This window comes from Pangasianodon hypophthalmus, chromosome 22 (genome assembly GCF_027358585.1).
Source record: "Pangasianodon hypophthalmus isolate fPanHyp1 chromosome 22, fPanHyp1.pri, whole genome shotgun sequence".
NCBI classification, from domain to species: Eukaryota; Metazoa; Chordata; class Actinopteri; order Siluriformes; family Pangasiidae; genus Pangasianodon; species Pangasianodon hypophthalmus.
Window position 1 is genome coordinate 17801824 of NC_069731.1, and position 23572 is coordinate 17825395.

General features: G+C 38.9%; 1 protein-coding gene across 5 annotated transcripts in view; it reads left to right on the plus strand.

Annotated features, from left to right (window-relative positions):
* atp8a2 (ATPase phospholipid transporting 8A2) overlaps positions 1-23572 on the plus strand; it is a 62997-nt gene that overhangs the window by 1689 nt on the left and 37736 nt on the right. The window contains exons 2-10 of one of the 5 annotated variants that reach the window (XM_034298181.2): positions 3916-4017; positions 11862-12006; positions 18150-18249; positions 19434-19532; positions 20553-20598; positions 20698-20738; positions 21053-21126; positions 22610-22679; positions 23347-23474. In XM_034298181.2, coding sequence (XP_034154072.1) covers positions 3916-4017; positions 11862-12006; positions 18150-18249; positions 19434-19532; positions 20553-20598; positions 20698-20738; positions 21053-21126; positions 22610-22679; positions 23347-23474 — 805 coding nt within the window. Of the gene's footprint in view, positions 1-3915; positions 4018-10802; positions 11112-11666; positions 11786-11861; positions 12007-18149; positions 18250-19433; positions 19533-20552; positions 20599-20697; positions 20739-21052; positions 21127-22609; positions 22680-23346; positions 23475-23572 lie in introns of those variants that run through there. The other 4 variants (XM_034298184.2, XM_034298183.2, XM_034298182.2 and 1 more) reach the window with 4 other exon arrangements.

Sequence of the window (23572 nt, forward strand, 5' to 3'; positions counted from 1 at the left end):
TAAAGCAGTGGCTTTTATCTGGATGATGATTAAGTCAGTACAGAATGTGAGCATTTTCTTCGAGTAATGAGCCAAATAACACTCCTGATTGAGCGTCCAGGCAGCAGCGACTCACCCGAAAAGTCCTGACCTAAGCTGTTCACCTAAAGCACTACTTTATTTCTGTTAGCTTTATCCTTAAGTGCTGAAGGCAGATCTCTTAATTAATCCGCTCAAAGTGCCACACCCACACACATGATTGACAGCTGCCTGTCCCTCCTTTTGTCCTGATCACCGAGATGGAACGATCAGTGTAATTCAGGGCAGCGAGTGTGATAAAACACTTCATACCATAAGGCTGTTGAATTCTCAATTCTGATTGGTCAGAAGGTGTTGATTAATTTTTTATAACAGCAGCTCTGACGGTAGTTCTGGCTGTAATTCAAAATCCCAGGTTTCCATTAATGCTCTTGTTCTAATATGTTATTGTTTCTATAGTAACAAATCATTTCTGTAATAACCAATTATTTAACAAAGAAAAATGTGAAATCATCGATATGGTGAAGTTTTCTATAAGGAGACGTTTATTTAACATTTATGGAAGGAGTCTCCAGTGTCAGCACTTTATAACAATCAGTAAGTTTTCCAAAGCAGTAAAGTCTTCAGGAGAGATGAGTGAAAATTTTCAGTTTCTTGGCAAAAAAAGACAAAAAGAGAGGCAGTTGAGCGTATGACTGGTTATAGTAGTTATAATGTATGTCTCTCTGATGTTCTACAACATTAAATGTAAGTATAAGCGGATAAAAAGCACAACGTGACGTTGGTTAGTAAATGAAAAAGTGTAATTGTTGGCAAATCACTGTGGGATAAGAGGAATAAAACATTTCGGGACATGCTGTTATTGGAGAATAATCCAGTTCAGAGTGGTAACAGTAATTCTGCTTCATGTCGGGCCACATAACACCACCTTGTTGTTGATTATTTTCTATACAGAATGCCTGTACATGATTTATTCCTTAACTTAAAAGTGAGGATCACATGCTTTAGACTATTAAAATCTATAACTCTATAAAAATGTTCTCAAAACACTAGAATTCCTGTCTAGTTAGTGCTCTTACTAGAACATTTTAAGAAACATTTCAATCACCTTAAATAAGACTTCTTAGTTTTTAACTGTTTGTCAGAATCCATGCCAAGAGTTACTTCTTTATAGTGCAAAATCTGTACTTAGTTCCAGATGACATGTTCTTTATAGTACAATCTTCAAAAAAAGAGTTCCTCAAGGGTTCTTCAGACAGTCAAGGGTTCCTATCTTGTTAAGAGTTTGAGTTGTAAAGAGTTTTCTTGTTATGTGGAACCCTCTCTGAAAGGAAAACATTTTGTTATATGCTTCTACATAGAATCTTGAAGGTCTGTCCTAGAAGAATAAACCAAAAAACCCCCCCAAAGGTTGTAGATTGAAACTTTTGTTAAAGAGTATAGCAGTTACAACGTGAACAATGTGTCAAAATAAAACAACAAAACAACATACTTTATTTTCAAAGTAGTAGATAACAGATTAGAGCTAGAACTCTAATTTAATCATTCATTCATTTCATTAAGTGCTTTATCCTGGTCAGGGTCACGGTGGATCCTGAGCCTATCCCACGACCACTGAGTGTGTGGCAGGAATACACCCTTTATGGGATGCCACAAGGCACTCTGCACACACACTCACACACTCATTCACAACCTAGAATAGCCGATCTAACTACTGAAATGGTTTTGGGAAGTGGGAGGAAAATGGAGAACCCAGAACAAACCCACGTGTACATGGTGAGCATATGTGAACATCACACAGAAACCCAAGCTCAGGATTTATAATAATCATATAAGTTTAAAGATACTTTTGCAATACTACCACATTGGATATCACACGTTTATTTCAGTCTTCTGTTGACATTTTTATGGCTTGGAATTCAGATCTGCCCAAAGGAACTCAACTTTGCCACTTTTCCATAAAAGGCAACTCACATGGCATATATTTTTATTTCATTTCACCTCACAGGCAGCAGTGGGCGCTAAAAACTGCCTCTTTACATGTGAATAGGACTGTATGTGGAAATTATGGAATGGAATGGAAAAAATGTGATGAAGTGCCCTCTAGGGTGCCCTTCCAATAGAGAATATGTGATGCAGTGTAGGGTTTCCTACATGTGAGGAAACATGATGAAGTGCCCTCTAGGGTGCCCTTTCAGTACCGAATATGTGATGCAGTGTCCTATAGGGCTCCCAACATGACAGGAAACATGATGTCCTGCCCCAAAAGGTGCCCTTCCAGGGGAGAATACATGATGCAGTGCCCTATAGGCTCCCCTACATGGCAGAAAATGAAAGGAAATGTCCTCTAGGTGCTCCTGTGTGCAAGAAAATTTTGCTCTCTAGGGCAGTTGAAAAAACTTGAGTTAATGTCCTCCAGATGGCCCTGTTTTTTCCCCTACTGCTTGTAGAAGGTGCCCTTTTTAATTTTTATGCTTCCATCATTAGTCTCAGCTCATAATATTGCCAGTTTAACGATCGTGCTGCAATTACAGGATTTGTCCACACGAGGGCAGCATTTACCACAGACTGAGATACAGCTCTCTGTGCTTCTATCATTTCTATCATAAAAGAAACCACTTCAGCAGCATAAAAGTAGCTGTACGTCTCTTTATATTACATTTGAAATAAAGCTGCTTCTCTGTGTGAAGTGCTATATAAATTATATACATAAAGATTATATTCTTATATAATCATTCTTAGCATAATTGCTAAATTCTCAGGTATATTTCTATTATATAGTGCCATTTAGTGAGTTTCTAGTATATAGTGCTATTCAGTGAGTTTTTTTGCTGCTGTGATGTAGGATGTAGCACCAACACACTGCAGCAAGCAAGCAAAGTTTTGGACATATTTAGTCTGATGTCCTTGATATCTTATCAAGCAGACGAGCTCGTAGACAAAACAAATCCCCCAACACAAACACTGTAGCATTATATGGCATTTCTGTAAAGCTACAGTGCAGAGTTTAGTGCATTTTCCTGCTCTGACACATCAGGTTCAACTTCTAAACTTATTATCAAGTGTGTGTATATACATACATATATATATATATATATATATATATATATATATATATATATATATATATATATATATATGTACACATATGCTCACCACATAGAGTATAACATGATGGCATTGTATATTAAAAGTGCACTACATGCACCATTTGAGATTCAGCCACTGAAAAAGAGTGACTGTTGTAAATGTACCACTTACAGACTCCCAAGTGGTGCAAGAGAAAAGCACTGTAAGGACATCGCAAGTTCAAATCCCGACAATGTCACAGCCATCTGTGGCCAGGAGACTTGGCTGTGCTCTCAAACTTGGCTGGGAGGTGCATACTCTCTCCCCTGTCGATCTGAGTGACACTACCCAATCATGGGCGCCTGGGGGCTTATGCATGTGGAAGAGAGCAGATAGTGTTTTTCTCCAAGTGTGTGACATAGCGCGTGTTAGCTTTCACCCTCTGATAGAGGAGTGCTGGCTGTTGGGACCAAAGTGTGGAGAAAATGGGGGGAAAGGGGGAAAAAAAATCAAATTCACTACTTATATACATAATTCAAAATACTGCATGTGAAAATAGAGTACACAATAAATGATTTGCATTCAGTCTTTTCCTGACATGGGTCAGGAATGAGATGATTTTGGTCATTTAGCCAAAAACTTATGAAACACATGTTTTCATGTGACAGACTTTTGTAGAGCATGTATGTAAATGCTGTGAAAATTCAAATAATACAAAATAAAGTGAAAGTATACTCTTTTTGTATTAAACCAATGGAACAGTATCTGTTGCCGGTGGCTTGACTGACTTGCTGTGTCTTGTGTGTTCTCTCCCGCGCGTTCTTCCAGAGCAGTTAGTGTTGACTTCTCTTAGCCAGGAGTCCGCCTGCCAGCAGGACCAGCCAATGAGCTCCAACATGCGCTCCCGTCTGGCAGACAGGTTTGAGAAAAGTGAGTCCCTTTCTCACGCTGGTTGCTGCTCAGACACCTGTCTTTCCCATTCGCTTCCCTTTCCTTGCTGCTTGTGGTCTTAGGTGCATGACGGTGCTTGCTTTTTCTACTGTAGAGCCACTTCTGCATCTCTTTACTATGTTACTACACTGCATGGAAAAGCTAGTTTCTAACCAGCCAGGCATTATAAAGCACCGACCTGCACACAAGCACAGCATGCACTAAAGAAAGCAGCAATTTGCATGATGAAAAAGTGTATGCTTGTGTAGATTAGAAATCAAGGCTCTAGCTGGTTTGAGAGTTAGTTGCATGGTGTCTGGTGCATGAAGGCCCAAAGCTGGTGGTTTGCTGGCCATGGAGTCATCTGCGTATTGCGGGATTAGCCAGGGTTCAGATTAGACGTGCTGAAGTTGCCGAGGTGACAGGAAGAGGATTACAAGGCCTTTTCACTTTGTCTGTAAGAAGCTTTAATTCCTCGTGCACCCTCTCCATCTTTATCGGTCCAGAGCATACCCCTCACTAAGACCTTCCGGGTCGAAGGAGTGCCAGAGATCTGTCGGTCGCCTTGGAAACAGGGATAGTATGCCACAGCGAGGGGCAACCCGGACCAGGCGGAGCTCCATAGGTACCGAATTAATGGGTGGCCACTAGGTGGTGGATTTATAGTCAGAAAACAGGATATGAACCATATTTGCACTCTAGTTTCTGAAGATCTTGCCTGTGCTCATGCTTTGCTGCTTTTATCTGTAACCAGAGCTGCTTCAACTGTCAGTGTTTTTCAGTTCCTGTCTTGCATTTTTTGTCAGAGTTGCCTGAAAGCTTTAAATCACCTCTGAGAATAGCACATCTACAGACAGACTAATTACCAGCGCTGGCTAACTGCGATGATGTGATGTTGCAGATAGAATGCGAGCGGCATTACACAGGCACAGCCCCAATAAATAATGCAGGTCAGCTTCATTTATTATTCAAAGGCAGGTCCTTCTTTTTAGTAATGTAAGTTGGGCTGGGGGCCAAGCTGTGACCTGATTCTCACCTATAGACCTGACACAGTGCTATAAAGCACAAGTGTCCAGGGGAGGGTATGTTCTGTGTGTGCCACCCACTGTCGGAAACGTTCCAGGATTGATCTTTGTGTGATATCGGGTTCTCTGAATTCCCCGCAGCGACGTGTTGAGGTTACTCCAGCTTGGGTTATTCAGGGAGTTCCCACACGGAGCTTATATTTCTCAGTGTATCTCAGCGTATATCTATTGAATGTTAATATTTTACATTTTGTGGTTCTAGTATTTTTCCCGTAAGAAAATTTTTCAAGGCTTTTCTTTTCAGACATATGAGGGTAAGTCAAATGAAAACCTAATTTTTATATTTTTTTCGCTGTGTATTGCAAATAGGTGTGACAGAAGTGTATTGGGATTAAGGTAGCAGTAGAAGGGGCTATTGAAAACAATGGACCAGTTGTAAGTTTTTCTTTTTGCAACTAAAAACCGTTTCTCTAAGTTACATCACACGTTTAAGGTTTGGAAGTGGGATTACTGGGTTAAATCTGCATTACACTGTGTGAGAATACCAATCTTTACTGTGTGTTGCGCTTTTTGAGATGTCTCTAATAAAATCTTAGCTACATGTTTTAAAGTAGCAGACTGCAACATCAGTTAGTTTCAGACTATATTCTCTTTTGATAGTACAAAATGCATTATTGCTGCCATTAGTGACCTTTTAGCAATGTTCACATTCTGAGATTTTGTGCCAAATCTTTCAACACAGCCAGAACTTGTTTATTGGGCGTATTCGGTCGGCTGCCAGTGAGCATGTCAACCTGAAACCAACGACCAAGGAATTTTCATCATGATGAAAATTGTACAGTTTATAACTATTTTTAGGCTATTAGGAGGTAAAATCTGAACATTTCATTTTTTTCTGGCTCTTCAAAACCTGCACAAGGACTCTGGATTTACAAAGATAATTGAGTTAAAAAAAAAAACTAAATCTAAAAAAAATCCTACATATGGAAATAAATAAAATACCAACAATGCTATTCACTCTAATCTTAAAACATATTTTTATGATTAAACTCTTTTAATTTCTTCCTGCATCAGTTTTGCTAGATAGGTCTAGCCATAGTAAATATGAACTACCAAATCATTTGTATTTTTTGACTGATAGTCACAATATCAGATGTGAAAAATGACACAAAAAAAGTAACTTAACAACAAATGCGAGGGCAATCAACCATGCTAGGGATAGCTAGCTAGCAACGTAGTGACTAGCTAGTACCAAGATAAGTTAACCAGCTAATGTTGGCAGACAGCTAGTATCATATACTCAAGCTACACTACATGAATAACCTTAATTTTTTTATGAATTCATAGGACAGTACAGTTCCACTTAAATTACAAAACTAAGCTAACTAGCTAATTCAACAATTATATGATAGATTGTCTTAGGATAGTCTTAAAATGATATATTACTCATATTACTGACTTTTTAGACTTTTTGATCCAACATTTTAGGCTTGTTTTCATAATTTTTGTTAACCGTCTTTGGTCGCAAAAAAAGATGCTAAATCATCTGTCAGCTTTTGAATATTTGTACTGAACATCACAATAACAGATGTGAAAACATCAAGCATGCCCACATCCTTAGAAATGATACGGCTTGTTGTGTTTGGAAGTATAATTTATGCGTTTTTCTGAAATGACAGAAACTTATAATGTAGAGATAAAACTTCTAATGTACAATAATACTTAGAACTTATAATTAAACATATAATGTTAATATTTTTAAGGAGGTTTGTTTTAAAGACCACCTCTTAACTTTTTTTAATTTAAAATTACATTTTTTTTAAATCACGGTCTTCAAATATGTTTTGTGTGGCTTTAATTTAAGGATATGCCTTTTGATAATCAGAATGTAATATGGGGTTGTTTCAGAGCTGCAGGGCATGCTGGGAATCTTTTTCATTGTTGAATCAGAATATTGGCATGTCCTTGAGGGTAGCCCACACATTGCAAAGTTTCACTGGCGCCCAAAAAGATCAACATACCCTGATCAAGGCCATTTGTGTAATTGCTGTCAACACTTTTATTATCTGAACAAGCCCGAACAGGGCGTCATCTGTGCTTTCTTTCTGTTTCTGCTCCCATGATGAAAGCTGTATTTCATGTCTAATCATAAAAATGCGTTAAAGTCTCTTTAGAAGTGTGGTTTATAAAATGGTTTAGTTTTCTTGGGTAGCTGAGTCAATGAGTCATATTTTTCGATTAAAATCTAAGACTTTATCAGTACTCTTTTATGAAACTGAATACACATGAGATCAGGTTGTGATGCCAAGAAATAACATCTGACACTTGAGGTTGACCCGGTAAACCTTTAGCCACAGACTAGACCTCTTTAGAATTTTCTTAGGCATTGAAAAAAAACAATTTATACATTCTACATAGATTATATCTACTGTATTATAAATTCATGGCTACTATTAGAAAGCAAGCACAACAACAGATCTATGCCAATGGCGCCTTCGAAGAGAAGAAATTAAATAAAGAATTATAAGTAAGGAATAAAACACTTAGGGGGAAATAATCAATGACAGGGTGGTGTGATGCAAGCCTGAAGTTGATTACTTTTCCAATAACCGCACCTCCTGAAGTGTTTTATTCCTCTTAAACCACAGTGATTTGCCAATGATTAGAATGTTTAATTTATTAAAGAACAACACATCCGCAAACCACGTTGGCTCCTGTAATCACTTACATTACAGCAGCTATAAACAGTCATTCCTTCTCTGTTTTCTGTTTCTTGAAGTTAATAAGACAAGCAAAAAAAAAAACATAGATTGTAATGTTACAAAGAAAATGGAAAAGCACAAAATTCTGTCTTGAAGACTTTCTGTTACCGTTACAAAGCCCTGACGCTGGAGACTCCTTCCATGAATGTTGAATAAACATCTCCTTACAGGAAACTTCACCGTATCAATGATTATACATTGTCTTTGTTAAATAACAGTACTTTTTTAATGTGTTGATTATTAGATTTAGATGAATACGTGTCCCTGTGAATGAGCTGTTGCTATAGAAACGAGTGCATTAATGTAAATCTGTGATTTGAATTACAGCAGGAACTATTGTGAGAGCTGCTGTTATAAAAAATGAATCAACACCTTCTGACCAATCAGATTTGAATGTTCAACAGTGGTATAATGCTAAAGGTAGCTGTAGTAATAATAACTGTATGTTTGTACAGCTGAAACTATGTTAATCAGCTCTCATGCTCACTGCTCTGTCCAGCGCCCGAGTATATTGATAATTTGCTAAACACAACTCTGCGTTGTTAATCACTCGCTAATGTGCCTCGTCATTGACGAGTAACCGAAGCATTGATTCGTCTCCAGACAAATTAGAGTTGCTCGCAGGAGCTTTCACTATTGATCACCTGGATCGAGGGTCCGAGAGGAAAGGAGAGGAGAGGAGCATGTGAGGAATGAAGGTAGAAGAGGTGACTCAGCTCCGTTCCTTTAGCACGGTGGAAATCAGGTTTAGATGAGACACTCACACTTTGCCTTCTGACCTGTATCATGTGGTGTGATGGGATTACCTGCCCTGTCCTCTTCTGTTCTGTGTTGTATATTGATTTTATGAGGCAGGACGTGATATGTATCAATTCTCATTGGCTGCACTGTGTTACGGTGTAGAGTTTGGAGTCACACTGAAGTCTAGTCATAAATTGTGGCCCCGGTAAAAATGCATTTTGAGGGGATGGTCTCATTACTCTGCTCTGCAGAGCCTAATGGCTTTGTGGTTACAAACTGAGAGAGTCTGTCTGATCGTGGATCATCACTCTGCTCTAATAAATGGTCACATAATGACTGATCATTGTACGGTGTGTGTAAAAATGAGGTAATAAATTCCTTGTGTATATTAGTTCTGTGGAAGTTGTTCTAATTGATACTGTTTATTTATGCAAGTGCATTTAGCTCAAAATGGCTTAATGGATGTTTTTTTAAACAGGTCCACAATGCAGTTGTGAAAAATTTATGTGAAACATTGTATTCTGTTCATTGTACTCTTTAGTTCATTACATTAACATCTATAAATAGCCAGAAGTGAATCGTGGAATGGCACATCATCTTGATCACCCTTTTTAATCCGTAGACATTCAGAGAACTAGGAAATGTGTAAGGAATAAGTCACTTATATAGGAAATTTATGAATGCCTGCTGATTATTTTATTATAACAGCCTGTTCTTCAGTCTTAAGTACAGTTTAAAACCCGCCTCAGCTCACTGTAGACCATCCTGGGCTGGCCCTTGTCTTTGTTAGATCAACATATGTCTTGATATAAATTTATGCCCCATCCACAGGTATACAGATATATCTGAAAAGATTTTAATCTTCCATTAAAAAACAAAACACATAAGAAAATGCACAAAAACAATTTGAAAATGCTCATGTAAGCCTGCCAGCCCAGTAGGTGCCAACAGTACATCATAAACTGTTATTTAAAATGTCTCAACAGTAACATGAAGAGCATATGTATTGAGTGGTGGAGAAGGTGAAATACAGAAAAACACCAACATGGCCAAAAGTTTTAAAAGTTAAAATGACAGACATGAGGATTCGTATGTCTATCTCGTCCACATGGAAACACTGAAAACGGAGGTTTAAAATGTCTCCACCTTTGTTTTCAGTGACCCAAAACACTGGTTTCAAGTAGACAGAAGGCCAAAACACAGAGAAAAATCGATGCTTTCAAAAATATCTGTATACATGTGGACATTAGAATGTAGTAAATAACCAAACAAGTAATGGTGACCTGTAGCAGTGTAAAGAAAAACCGATTCAAATTAGAAAATTGGTCCAAAGCTCTACGATACAGACGCATCAATTTACAAGCCTAGATCTGGTTTGAATCTAGAAGGAAAACGGATAAACACTGATATTGCTGTTGAAAATCGATGCTTACAATAATCAATATACATTCCCAAGTTGGCACACAGAAAGCTTATCTCAGTAAAAGCACTGCTGTATGCACAACGTGCAACACTGCCATAAAATACACCCAAATACCGTTGGCAGTACAGTTCCGTACAGTTCATCCCAAAGGTGTTCAGTGGGGTTGAGGTCAGGGCTCTGTGCAGGACACTCGAGTTCTTCTGCACCAACCTTAACACACCATGTCTTCACTGAGCTCGCTTTGCGCAACAGATGGAACAAGTTTGGGCCTCTTAGTTCCAGTGAAGGGAAATTGTCATGCTACAGCATACAAAGACTTTCTATACAATTGTGTATTTCCAACTTTGTGGCAACAGTTTGGGGAAGAACCACATATGGGTGGGATGGTCAGGGGTACACAAACTTTTGGCCATATAGTGTAGTTCCTGTTATCACTTACATTATAAGCAGTCATCTCCTTACAAACATCTAATTTTCTCTCTCTTGAAGTTAATAAGACAAAAAAAAATCACAGCTTATGTTATCAAGAAACAAGAAAGCGTAAACTCTTCTGTCCTGAAGACTTTCCTGTAGCGGAAAACCAACGGAACTGAATCATATTGGATCTGAATCGAATCGTATCAGTGCTGAATCAGTAGTGAATCAAAGTGTATCGAATCCTTATTTCTTTAACTGTATGTTATGCATCTCTTATTATATGTATATAGCAAGTAAGGCTGTATGATAAAGTCTGAAAGAAGCAGATTCAGTACACAGACTGAGGCAAATGTGCGTTAAAGCGCACAATCTGGCAACACCACGGGAATCTGGCAACTGTCCCTTTAAAGGCGAAGCCCTTTCACACTGGGGCAGGGTGAAAGCTTTCTCTGTAGTACACACTTATCAGCACGCATACGCGGCCGTGTGTGATGTGAAATAAGACATCATTCGGAGGGAAAGTGGTAAAAAGGCGTTATTAGGTTACCGGAGCCGGGCTGATGACACGGAGACGGAGGGGTTTGCTTTACCGCCGCGAGTCACTGAGGCCTGGGGAAGAGAGAGAGAGAGAGAGAGAGAGAGAGAGAGGAGCCAGCATCCTGCTCCATCCATCCATCCAATCCATCCATCATCACCGCCCATATTCGTGCTGCTCGCGCCAGCTGGGTAAACTCGCACACTCGTCCGCTTGCGCGTGCATTATTAAAGGCGCGTGGAAAACAAGCGTGATCGGTTTACGCGCGTTAGCGCGAGCGGGCGGCGCAGGAAAGACAGGCAGAAATCCCGGTTCAGACCTGCAGCCCTTTGTGCACCGGTTCTGTTTTTAAATCTGTGTTAGTTGCTCACATGCTGTCGGGCATTTTGACTGAACTTTTTGATTTTTTTTTTTTTTTTAAATCAGTAGAAAGAGTGCACAAGGCTCAAAATAATAGAACTGTAATACAATACACAAATATTTCTTTCTTGTAAAATATATTATAAATATTGCACGCAAAATTATTAATATTCTGGGAATATAGTAGGACATCAGAGCAGATTTCAGGCTCAGTTTTGACTCTGTGTGCGTAAAACAAATGGAAGGGTCTCCAATGAAGGCGCGCATTCATCAGCACATTCTATAGAAGCGTGTGTGTGTGTGTGTGAGAGAGAGAGAGAGAGATAAAGAGAGAGAGAGAAATAAAGAGAGAGAGAGGGGAGAGGGAGGGGGTGGAGCCTGGTGGGCGTGCCGGTGGCAGTGTTTTTAATCCCGAGCCGATTGAAATGAGGCGCTGTGATGGAGAGGGACTGAGAGACGCAGGGAGGAGCGCATGTCGGGTTTCCTCTCAGCATCCGAGCTCTCTGTATGTGTGTGTGTGTGTGTGTTTGTGTCTCTGTTCGTGTCCCACGCGCACTCACAGCAGTCTGTCCTCTCTCCAGGACCCGCCTGCTCGTCCACCGGCTACCGCAGGGCAGAAGACGAGATGTCCGCCAGCACATCGCACGCGGAGCCCGCAGACGTCTCGGCGAGGACCGTGTACCTAAATCACACACAGAGCACCAAGTTCTGCGACAACCACGTCAGGTGAGTCCTCATTCATTCACTCATTCATTCACTCACTAATTTATTCATTCATGTATCTAACAGGAGCCCATAACTGCAAGAGAACTTTAGGAATAATGTATCAATGTATTTTTTTTTACTAATATATTTTATCTGACCATGTGCATGAAATTTATATTATATTTAAAAACTATATATTAGTAGGTTTATGTACATTTTTTAAATATAAAAATAAAATACATATTAGGAGTTTTAGTAAGATTAATTAATAATATGACACGTGACTTATTTGATTGACAGCTCCATCATTATTATTAAAAAAAAACATATACAAAACATATTAAAAATGGTGGAATAAATACATAACCTTAGGAGTAATGTATAAAATGAATACACACATTTTTAAATAAAAAGTATATAAATGAATTCTTCAGTATAACTTACACAATTGTGTAAGTTTTTGTTTTTTTTAATAATGTATTTTGTATGTGACAATGTGCTGTTTATGTTATCTTTAAAAGCTATATATTAGTAGTTTTATGTATTGTATTTAAAAAAAATAGCCTATTTATAGGGAGTTTTAGTATAACTGTAAGAATTATTAATAATATGACACATGTTTGATTGACAGCTCCATTATTATCATTAAAAAAACAAAAAATACAGATTAAACAAATTTTAGGTGTAAAATGAATACACACATTATTAAATAAATGTGATAATTTGATAAATTAATATTTCAATATAACTAAATTCTGTATTTTATTTTTTACAATAATGTAGTGTAATAATGTATTTATTTATTTTTGTTTCACACTTTACATGCTGTTTTTATAGTCTGTAAAATATAATAGTTTGGATAAGTGGCAGATGTAAATGAGTTAGAGTTAGAGTAATCTCCATGTTTGACAGGAAGTGATGAGGTTAGTGATGTTCGTCATACTTTATTTTGCACTTTCATTCAGCTTGCTTGCTACTGGAATACCAGCTGCGCTGCATTTCTCCTTTTCTCCTTATCGCTGTTTCTGATCAGAGATGGCACTCCTTTTCCCCTCGTTTCATTTCAGTTATGTCATGTATGATCCAGGCAGTTTCAGACGGTGTTGCTGCTAGGGGTTATGAGTTTTTTTTTTAAATCCTGGTGCCAGAACAACATGGGAGATGTGTTCGAGTTCATCTATTATTTGTTAAGTTTGTTAAAGTACGCTTTAATACAGTGAGTGCTCTCTGAAGTACTTAAAATCTTTAAATTAAGCAAATGTACAACAAAATGTTCTCGTAAAACGTCACACTCCTGAGAGTAGTCTGCGTTTAGATGCGATCACCTCTGAACTGTCTTTTTTTTACGTGTGAAACCACAAAGAAACACTGCAAGATAAAACACAAGGTTGGCAGCACCTGTTTTTTGGCATGAAATATTGACTTATTTTATCGTTGCTGAAGCATAAGCTATGTCTTAGAGGATAAAAATGTCACCATAATGATGTGAATGTCAATTTCCGTAAATAATGTTCTTCGTACTTGTCACTAGGGCTCGTATTTCATTGTTGTAATTTCATTTTTCTCCTTCTGCTTCGTCCGCTCGAGGGTCGGGTGGTCTCGCTGGGGATCTGTCTGAGCCAATCCAGCAGAGGCGTCTGCACTTAAAGAGCAAGCCGAGCCAGTTTATTGTTAGTGTTAGTTATACTTGATGTAAAGTTCTATGTTATGAATTTCCCCCAAGGGATTTACTCAGTATTTTTCCGCAGTGTATCAGCTTGTAAAATCTGTAGCGTTCTCTGTTAATGGCTGTGTGTAAAAGGCAAACAGCGCTCTTCACTGGACAGAGCAGTAAATTAATGTAGCAATTTCATCCTCCCATATTTTGTCTTTATTTCCATTGGAGGATTTGGTTAACGAAAGAAATTTAAGAACTGAACGTGGACATGCAGTTGGAGCTATATATACTTCACTTTGGAAAAAAAAACCACTAGCTAGCTAGAATGCCTTTTTGACCAGGCAGTACGGCTGAGTAATCTTTAGTAATGTCTGATAACATTCCAGTTGAGTATACAGCAAAAGCTGGAAAGTTTCATTCCATTAGTGAACATCTAGCAAGATCTAGAGTCCAGTTTAGAAAAAACAACACCACCAGAAAATATGTTTCCAGCTCAGTTCTGAAGCACAGTAACTAATCTACATAAATAACTGACTGAAATTCAGACAACTCAAATCGTGAACACGCCAGAGTAAAGAAAGAAAAATTGTAACGAACCAGACTCAGGAGATGAGCGAAGATCCATGTGCAGTGGTTTTTTATTAAACATCATAGCCATATAAACCAAGGAAAAGTAAGTATACAGATCAAAAACCAGACAGGGATAATCCAGAGAGTAGTCAAGATTCAAAGTTTTATTGCCATTGTGCTATGTGCTGATGCAAAAAAAGACTGGCAACAAATACTGCACTTATGCCTGACTTATGAGCTAGAAAATGGTCATAACAATAACAAGGCAAAGTGAGTAATAAGACTCAGAACACAGCAACACTGTAAACAGCGGCAAGACTTCGCATAGACACATGGGTGTATATTGGAACTATTGTAATTACGAGGTGAATGCACATGGATGCCACCACAAAGTCTTACGCCACCACATAATTACATCTTATACACCTAATTACAATGATGTTTCCATGAGCCCTGACTTTCAGAGTTGGGAGCGTGTCAATAATAATAAGGCATTTTTGTCGGTTGCCAATATGAGTGTGATTTAAGTGGTACTTTTGCATATTAACTGTTTGGTTCTTTTGTTTCTATCAGTAAGGCAAAATAAACTTCTTATCATTGATGATACAAAGATAAAGGAGGTAAGCAAAAAGAAAAAAAGGAAAAGAATTTGTATGCACGACTTACTGAGGAGGACTTGGGAGTCTGAGGAGGACTCAGTGGAAGTGCTAATCAGAGCAGTGAACAGGAAGTGAACAACAGAACTAGAACTAGGTGATGTTGGATTCAGCTGAGGAGGGGTATTGCCCTGGGTCAGGACAGAAATGTATTTTTTTATTTATCTATCCTTTATTAGGCTTTTTATTTCCTACACACTACTCTGATGTTCAGCTTTTTTTTTTTTTTTTTTTTTACATAACATTGTATTCATTGTTTTTGAGTCTCCCGCTGTGTCATCCTTAAGGTGCACCGACGATCCTTTCATACTGAATTTCTTTTTTTGTCTATCCTCGAAATTGTACACATTTACAGAAAACCTTCCCACTGTCTCAGACGCTGACTTTTCAAAGCGTTACACTGTCTGAGTCTTCACGACTCACTGCAGGTCTGCACTTTGCACTTGAAGGGCGCCGTGTGCAACATAGTCTAGTGCTGCATTCACATTATACTCGTAATTCCTGCCATGTCAGCATCCAAGTGGGAATTACACGTCTGAATTTCAGGAGCTTTCTGACAGCCCTGATTTCTGGAAACCTGGAAATAAGGCAAACATTATATATCCAAAAAAGATTTAAAATAGGAATTTTAGTTTATATTTTATCTTATAATAAATTACAGCTGATGAATTTCACCACCAAGATATTGTGCTACTGTTTAACATCAACACAGCTCTATGCAAATGCTAGTTAATATCAGCTAAAAACTACAACTGCTGCGTTTAACTGGTAAAAGAAATGGAAATACATGAACATTTTCAAGTGAGGACAACAAGAAGATTTCCCATCATCTCGAATTCTGATTTTCTTATTGTTTAGAGCTTGGGGTCACATGACCACCATGGTACAGAGACGGAGATTGCTAAGTTAAAAAAAAAAATACTCAGTCAAAGGCTACAAAGCAATTTGACTTTAAATCGGATGTGAATGTATATTATGGCAGTAAATAGTCATATTTATTTGTTTTGGTCATAAAAATCGCTAAATGGAGCTTTAAAATCACAGAGAAGCTGATACAGCAAGAAGCTGAGGTAGCTTTGGTCATAGATCATATCCTGAGCCATTTTCATATTAGCTCGCTATTCAGAGTGGTTTGTTCATTTCTCTGCTCAGACACACACACACACACACGATCGATCTGTCAGTTCCGCCTCAAGATTGGATTTTACTCTAAAAGGCTCTATTTTGGTTCCTGAAACAAGATTACAGTGTGTGTGAGGGAGGTCTGTTCCTAGGTTTGATTGGCCAATTCCATGGAACGGGAGGCAGTGTGTGTTTGCGTGTGTGTGTGTGTGTTTGTGCCTCTTGCTTCCTGGTCCTTCTCCTGTCTGTCATTGCGCGTGCTCGTCCGGCTGATTGCTCCTCGCTGAGTGGAAATTGATCCCCGGTAGATTAAAGGCGTGTTTATCCAAACCACAGTCCACCTTCGTTATCTTCCTCTTCGCCTCCATGTTTTATTCACAGCCACGTTTCAGCTTCCTGACCTGTCAACCTTACCTGTCAATCACAGCGTCACCATGGCAACATGTACACAAACAAAAACATTAGATATAACAAAGGCCTGACTGACGACACACACACACACACACACACAGCTGTAATAGCACAGAACTTATAGCTAGTGTCTCATACTAGTGTGGTTCAGTGTGTGTGTGTGTGTGTGTGTGTGTGTGTGTGTGTGTGTGTGTGTGTGTGTGTGTGTAGATGAACACAGTGGTATCGTATGAACATTAGCCTGCACTCTGATATTAGAGCTAGTCTGCCGTACTTCCAGGTCAGCCCTGAATGGGTGTTTGATGTCGTTGTGTTGGTTGGCGTGTGTGTTAGGCTGTGAACTCACTGCTTGGGTACAAACAGTGAGAACAATGTGCTTGTATTTACACAGAGAAGAAACAAACACACATATACACCACCTGTCATAAGAGCGACTCAGCTTAAAAAGAAAAAATTCTGAGTAAACGAGCATTGACACAGCAGTCGCCTCATGTCAGCTAAAATGGTTGCTAGAAGACGTTTTGGAAATGAGTTTACTGATGCTGTGGTTTGCCTGGTGCGCTCCTCCAGGGTTGGGGGTTCAATTCCCGCCTCTGCTCTGTGTGTTCGGAGCTTGAATGTTCTCCTCGTGCTTCGGGGGTTTCCTCCGGGTACTCCAGTTTCCTTCCCCAGTCCAAAGACATACATTGTAGGCTGATTGGCATCTCTAAATTGTCCTTAGTGTGTGAATGGGAGTGTGTGTGTGATTGTGCCCTGTGATGGATTGGCACCCCGTCCAGGGTGTCCCCCGCATTGTGCCCCGAGTCCCCTGGGATACACACTTATGGCATATTAAGAATATGCCATTTTTGGTTCTCTGAAGAACTTTTCAGTCTTTGATTCTTAAGATACTAAGATACTCAGTGTACAGGTTAGGTTTCAGCATACAGTTTTGCCTTCTAGCTACAGCAATACGGGAGACACCTGAAAACTACACTTCGTTGCATTTTCAGCTAAAACAGCAATCGGATCAAACTCAAATAAAAGCCAATCGGGACGTGAAAGAAAGCTGCACATTTGCTCCTGGTAGCAGTTACTCGAATTTATCTGTTTGAACTGTGATTTCAAGTGGCCTGCCAAGTCACATTATTTTCTCCGCCTCCATTTTAGATAAGCTGATGTGTAGCCTTGAGATGGAGACAGAATCTCAGGCTGTGTTGTTGTATTTAGTGACTATAACAGCAAACTGTAATGACTAACACTATTTAAAACCCACTCAATAGATATAAAAGGTTGCCAAGGTCTAGCCTCATATTTTTGGACTCTTTCTCTAAATTTGGACAGAACAGTGATGTCAGGGTGTTTTATTTTGGGTGGGTGGATGCTACAAAAACACAAGCAGAAGCTTTTTAGAGTGACTCAAAGAGGGATTGAAGTGGAATCGATCCCAAATTGAGCGCACCGTGCCACGGCGATGAGCAGCAACCTATATTTAGATCTGCTCTGCTTTTAAGATGCACAGAACAAGGCCGGTTTTAATGACTTTTTTATTTTTGCTGTTGACAATGACTGTAAAGTAGCACTTTAGGCATTTATTGACTGGAGTTGCATTTTGTGTAACGTCACCCACGCATGCAGTTTGTAAAATATGCCCGTGAGGTGTTCAGCTCAGCTTTACCAGCAGGCCAAAACAGTCAGGAGAATGATTTGTGAAATGCAGAACGGTGAGATGATGAGATCGATGTTTACAAGATCTTCTCCTTCTGCAGCACAACTAAGTACGGCATCTTCACCTTCCTGCCTCGCTTCCTGTATGAACAGATCCGGCGAGCTGCCAATGCTTTCTTCCTCTTTATCGCCCTAATGCAGGTACAACGCGATACATAAACACACACACACGCTAACACTCTCTCACACACACTCTCTCTCTCACACACACAAACAGACACACACATACATACCTGAGCCGAAGAAGAAGAAATCATAGGTAAGGGATAAAACACTTGGTGATGTGCTGTTACAGGAGAATCATCAACGACAGGGTTTGTGATGAAGCAGAATTACTGTTACCACCCAGAAGCTGATTATTTTCCAATAACAGCATGTTTGAAAGTGTTTTATTCCTCTTATACCACATTTTTGTCAACAATTACAATTTCTCATTTATTAGAGTGACAATTTTTATCATTTGTAACTACATTTAATACATTTAATAGCTACATTTAAGCCACAAACCAAGTTAGTTTCTATTTATAAAGTTGTTCCTTAACCATCTTCTCTTTTTTTTCTCTCTTAAAGTTGATAAAAACGAACAAAAAATGCAGCTTGTCATGTTATTGAGAAACCGCACAGTGTAAACGTGGTGTTACAAAACTCTATCTGACTATCCTAATTATCCCCATAAATGTGGTGGTATGGCCAGAAGTTAGTTTTACATCAATTTCTACTTTTCCCCAGGTTTAGTCAATCAGTCTGAAGTTTGCTGCTTTTGTTTTGCAGCTGAACTATGAGGCCAATGTGGCTAAAAAGCAATGGAAGTCTGTCTCACCCAACTTTATGTTCATGCAGTTCAGTATTCATTTTTGATATTCAGTATTCATTTTTCACCTTTCTAAACTTTGAGCTAAATACTATTAGCTAGCTGCAGTCATGTGAGTCAGTATGTTCTATTGATCAGTAGCATCCATTCAGAGACACTTAAAGAGCAACTCTAAATCTTTCCCTGAAATGATTGCTTTTTAATCCTACAAGCGATGAGAAATCCATCTGAGCGCCTAGCACTGCACCTATCACTCCCACCGTCTCATTGATCACAGATGAAAGACGGGTCTGGTGCTGGTTTATTGCTGTGAGACCTCTGCTGCATTAGTCTGAATGGACTCCAGCCAGATGAAAGCTAGATTTCCAATAGCCCTAATTTTTATCCACTAGAAATGCGTTTGTTTATTTCAGGTTAGAATGTAAGTGTTTTTTAAGAGCATCTGAAGAAAGAAGGTTGCAGTGTGATTGTATCATGATGTAACTGTTGTGTGTGTGTGTGTGTGTGTTTGCAGCAAATCCCTGATGTCTCACCGACAGGACGCTACACCACACTGGTGCCCCTCATCTTCATTATGACTGTGGCCGGAATTAAGGAAATTATTGAGGACTATGTGAGTAAGAGTGCCCTCTGGTGTGTGTAGGAGGATCAATACACCACAATTTCTAGGTGTCTTTTAAATAGCATACAGCATAGTGCACTTGTATCAAATAAGAACTAAAACACTTGCTGATATAGGGTAAAAAATATCAGTGACTTGGTGGTGTATTGAAGCGGAGTCACTTTTACCACCACAGAGTTGATTATTTTCCTATGAGAGCACGCCCTGAAGTGTTTTATTCCACGAAACAAGTTAGTACCCATTATCACTTATACACATTATAGCAGCTATAAACCTTCGTTCTCTCATCAGGTTCACATTTTTTTCCCCCTCAACTGAAGTTAATAAGACAAAAAAACACAACTTGTCATGTTAATGAGAAAACGGAAAGTGTAAAATGTTACAACAGTGCAGATTACAACACAAATATGACACAGGAATTATATAAAGGTTAGACTGATGCACTTGTATAATTACGCCAGCCAAACTTTAGTTGATAAATGTGTGTATTTCTATACAGTGTAGTTCTATCATCTATCTGTAACAGTGCATTGCATTGTGGGATGCATACATTGAGATTCGTCTATGTGTAATACGTACCGCTTGTGTGCAAGTAGTATCCATTTTAGTGTTCTGAACACAGTTCTTTTATTGCTGAGTGAAAGTTTAGTGTTTGTGGTGCCAGGATTGCCAGAGTGGGTTACGTTTCGGACTCAGAATTACGTAATTTTTGACCTCTGTGTGTTTGAGCTACAAAGTGGGAAAAAAATGGCCGCTTCCGTGTTGCGGGGGTGTTTTCTTTGTATTTTTTCTAGTCGGAGGTTGGAAATTATGAGTTACGAGCTTTAGTCAAATGCAGTGTTAATTCTCAATTCCCCGGATTGTATCCTGTTTCAGTTGTTAGACACTTTGAAATATGCATCTGGCAAAGAAATATCTGTAAAACACTGGTGAATGATTTGTTTCAACTTGGCAACCCTGTTAGTGAAGCCTCGCTTTACGTAAATGACCAAAAATTTTTTACATCTGCAGAAACGGCACAAAGCAGACAACACAGTGAACAAAAAGAAGACAACAGGTTGAGTATTGTTGTGTGTGTATGTGTGTGTGTTTTAGAGATTATCTCATTAAAATAATGCATTATGTTTTTCTAATCATGTCATCTTTTTTTCTCCAGTGTTGCGCAATGGCGCATGGCAGACTATCATCTGGAAACAGGTAACCTCATCCCTCTATTTCTTTCATGTCCTCCCTTTTTATCTCTTCCTCCTCTTACTCTCTGTCCCCTTTTCTCTCACTTTGTCTGGTTCTCTCATTTCATCCATGCCTGCTGTAGTTGCGGCTCATTTAGTCACGTTTCCATTACTGGCTCCAAGTGCACAGTTCTGTCGGCTCACGTTCTTCATTTTCTCTCTCTGTCTTTCTCCTCTTGTTCTTCCTGTGTGTCTCTCCTCGTTCTATTTCTCGCACTTGTTCTCATTCTGGATCTCCCCCTCCCTTCATGCTGTCGCAATGCTGCACCTGCCCACTAGGTGGCAGTGGGAGACATAGTGAAGGTGACCAATGGGCAGCATCTCCCCGCTGACATGGTCATAGTGTCCTCCAGGTCAGCAACACTGTGTGTGTTTGTGTGTGTGTGTGTGTGTGTGTTTGCATGTGTGGCATTCACACTAGCAAGTAATAAGCCGTTACTTTTGTTGCTTGTGGGCGTGGCTTGTCCAGAGAAAGGGTAGTAGCTATGCATAGCTTCTAAAATTAAACTAGTTAAACACAAATAAATCACTAATCAGTGTGAAAATTGATTTACATTATGCGCTAGGCTACCAACGATCTCTGCTACTTCTTTCCAAGCTTTATTTTTCTTCAGAATGTCCCTGTAGACAATTAATGAAAGGTCAAACAGTAAATGGAAACTAACTGCAGGTAGGAACTCAAGTTGCGAATAGGGAACTGAAGAAATGTCGGACCACACGCACTATAGGATTGGTCCAGGAATCATTCCAGCCAGTCGTTTGAATTTGTCATTTCAATGCTTCGTATCTAATTTGCATAGTAATAAGAAAATCTTAATTCAGATGGTGCTTGTTGCTGAAATCGTGGCTCTGCGTCATGCATGTACATAGAAAATAAATGATCGCTTGATACTTTATCGCTTGCTAGTGTGAAGCTAGAGTGAGTGCATGGGTGAGGTGTATGTCTTTGTTTTTATACATTTGTGTTTTAATCATGTGTTTCTGTATAATTTAACATAGCATTAGGACACATTAAAGGAATTGTTTGATGAAAAATGAAATTTACACAATCGTCCAATCGAGAAATGTAGTTAAGACATGTTTAAATCTGATGATTGCTTCTGTAGTTTTGCTCTGGAGCCACAAAGCTAATTTAGTTAACAAGTAATGAAAGTCTGTCTCACCCAAAGTAATTTTCTGTAAATATCTCCCTTAAACCACATTCAGTATGACTTTATGAACAGTATGGACAGTATGAACTATTTCACTGTGTGGCTGAACTTTGTGATATTATGGTGTGGCCATCTTGGACAGCGAAAATGACTTTTTAAGCTTAGCGCAATTTTGTGGCACTCTGTGGAATTGTACTGGAATGTTGGACGTTATGTGTGTGATAATATATCTCCAAAATTACAGACTCCAGAATTAAATTAAAGACTTTTTACAAATCTGTTTATTTTAAAAAATGAGATAATGTAGCTTAGCAAAGACAATTTGAACAAGATTTGGGCATAGTCTATTTAAAGAAAATGTTTTGTGTGAGATATTACCATTACTTGTTAGGTAAATTAACATCATAGTTCCGTTGAAAAACTAAAGAAGCAAAAACCGATCACTCAGTGTGTCACTGATGAAGGAAACAGTGTGGCAGATTGAAGGAAACATTTGTGTGAATTATATTTTTCACTGATGTGTTACTTTAAGTACGTTTAGAGATTTAGTTCTCATGTTTGTGGTCATATGGTTTTAAGTGCAATCTCCTGTCGTAAATAAAATGTTCTGATGTTGTGTTATATTGTCCAAATGCACTGATTTTGTGTTAATAAATAATTAAAAGTTTTGTTGTTCCTCTCACAGTGAGCCTCAGGCCATGTGTTACACCGAGACCTCGAACTTGGACGGAGAAACCAACCTGAAAATCCGACAAGTCAGTGACATAATGTACACTAGCCTCTGTGTGTGTGTGTGTGTGTGTGTGTGTGTATGTATGTGTGCCCCAGAGTAGACAGAAATGTGAGCGAAGGCAGAAAAGCATATTATATTCAGTTTATATGTAATAATGAATTAACCACTATCAACAACTTTATGTCAGTAAGTGTTGATTAGCCAGCTACTGATAACTAGTTTAGCTAGCATTTAATCTTAGTTAGTTAGCTAGTTAAGTTAGCTAGTGGATAATTTCATCTACAGTAGGTAATAATTGCTAAGTTGGTTAACTAGCTAACATGAACTGCTAGCTAACTAACAAACATTAGCCGAAGTACCAACTACCTCGCTAGCATGTTAAAATGTTGATGAGATAACCAATGATAATCTTAGGTTAGGACTAGTTACAATGTGTGTGTGTGTGTGTGTGTGTGTCTTTTTTTTTTAACTACACGTGTTTTTGATCAGGTGTGTAACATGGTAGTTTATATTGTGTCTGTGTTCCACAGTAACAGTAACCACAACAAAACAAAAAATCATGTATCATGAAAACATATTCAAGAGATATGATGTTTCTGTCACATAAGTCATAGTACATAAGCGGTGTGTGTGTGTGTGTGTGTATGTGTGTGTGTGTGTGTGTGTGTGTGTATGTGTGCGTGTTGTAGGGTCTCTCTCTTACAGCCAGTCTGCAGTCCGTAGAGGAGCTGATGGGTCTGTCTGGTCGGCTGGAGTGTGAGGGACCTAACAGACACCTGTATGACTTCACTGGCACATTGCGACTGGACAACCATAAGTATGTGCACCCCTCCACACATATTGTATTCACACATATAAAATTAGAGACCCTTTGTTAATAATCATACAAACATTCATAAATGTAGATAGTGTTCT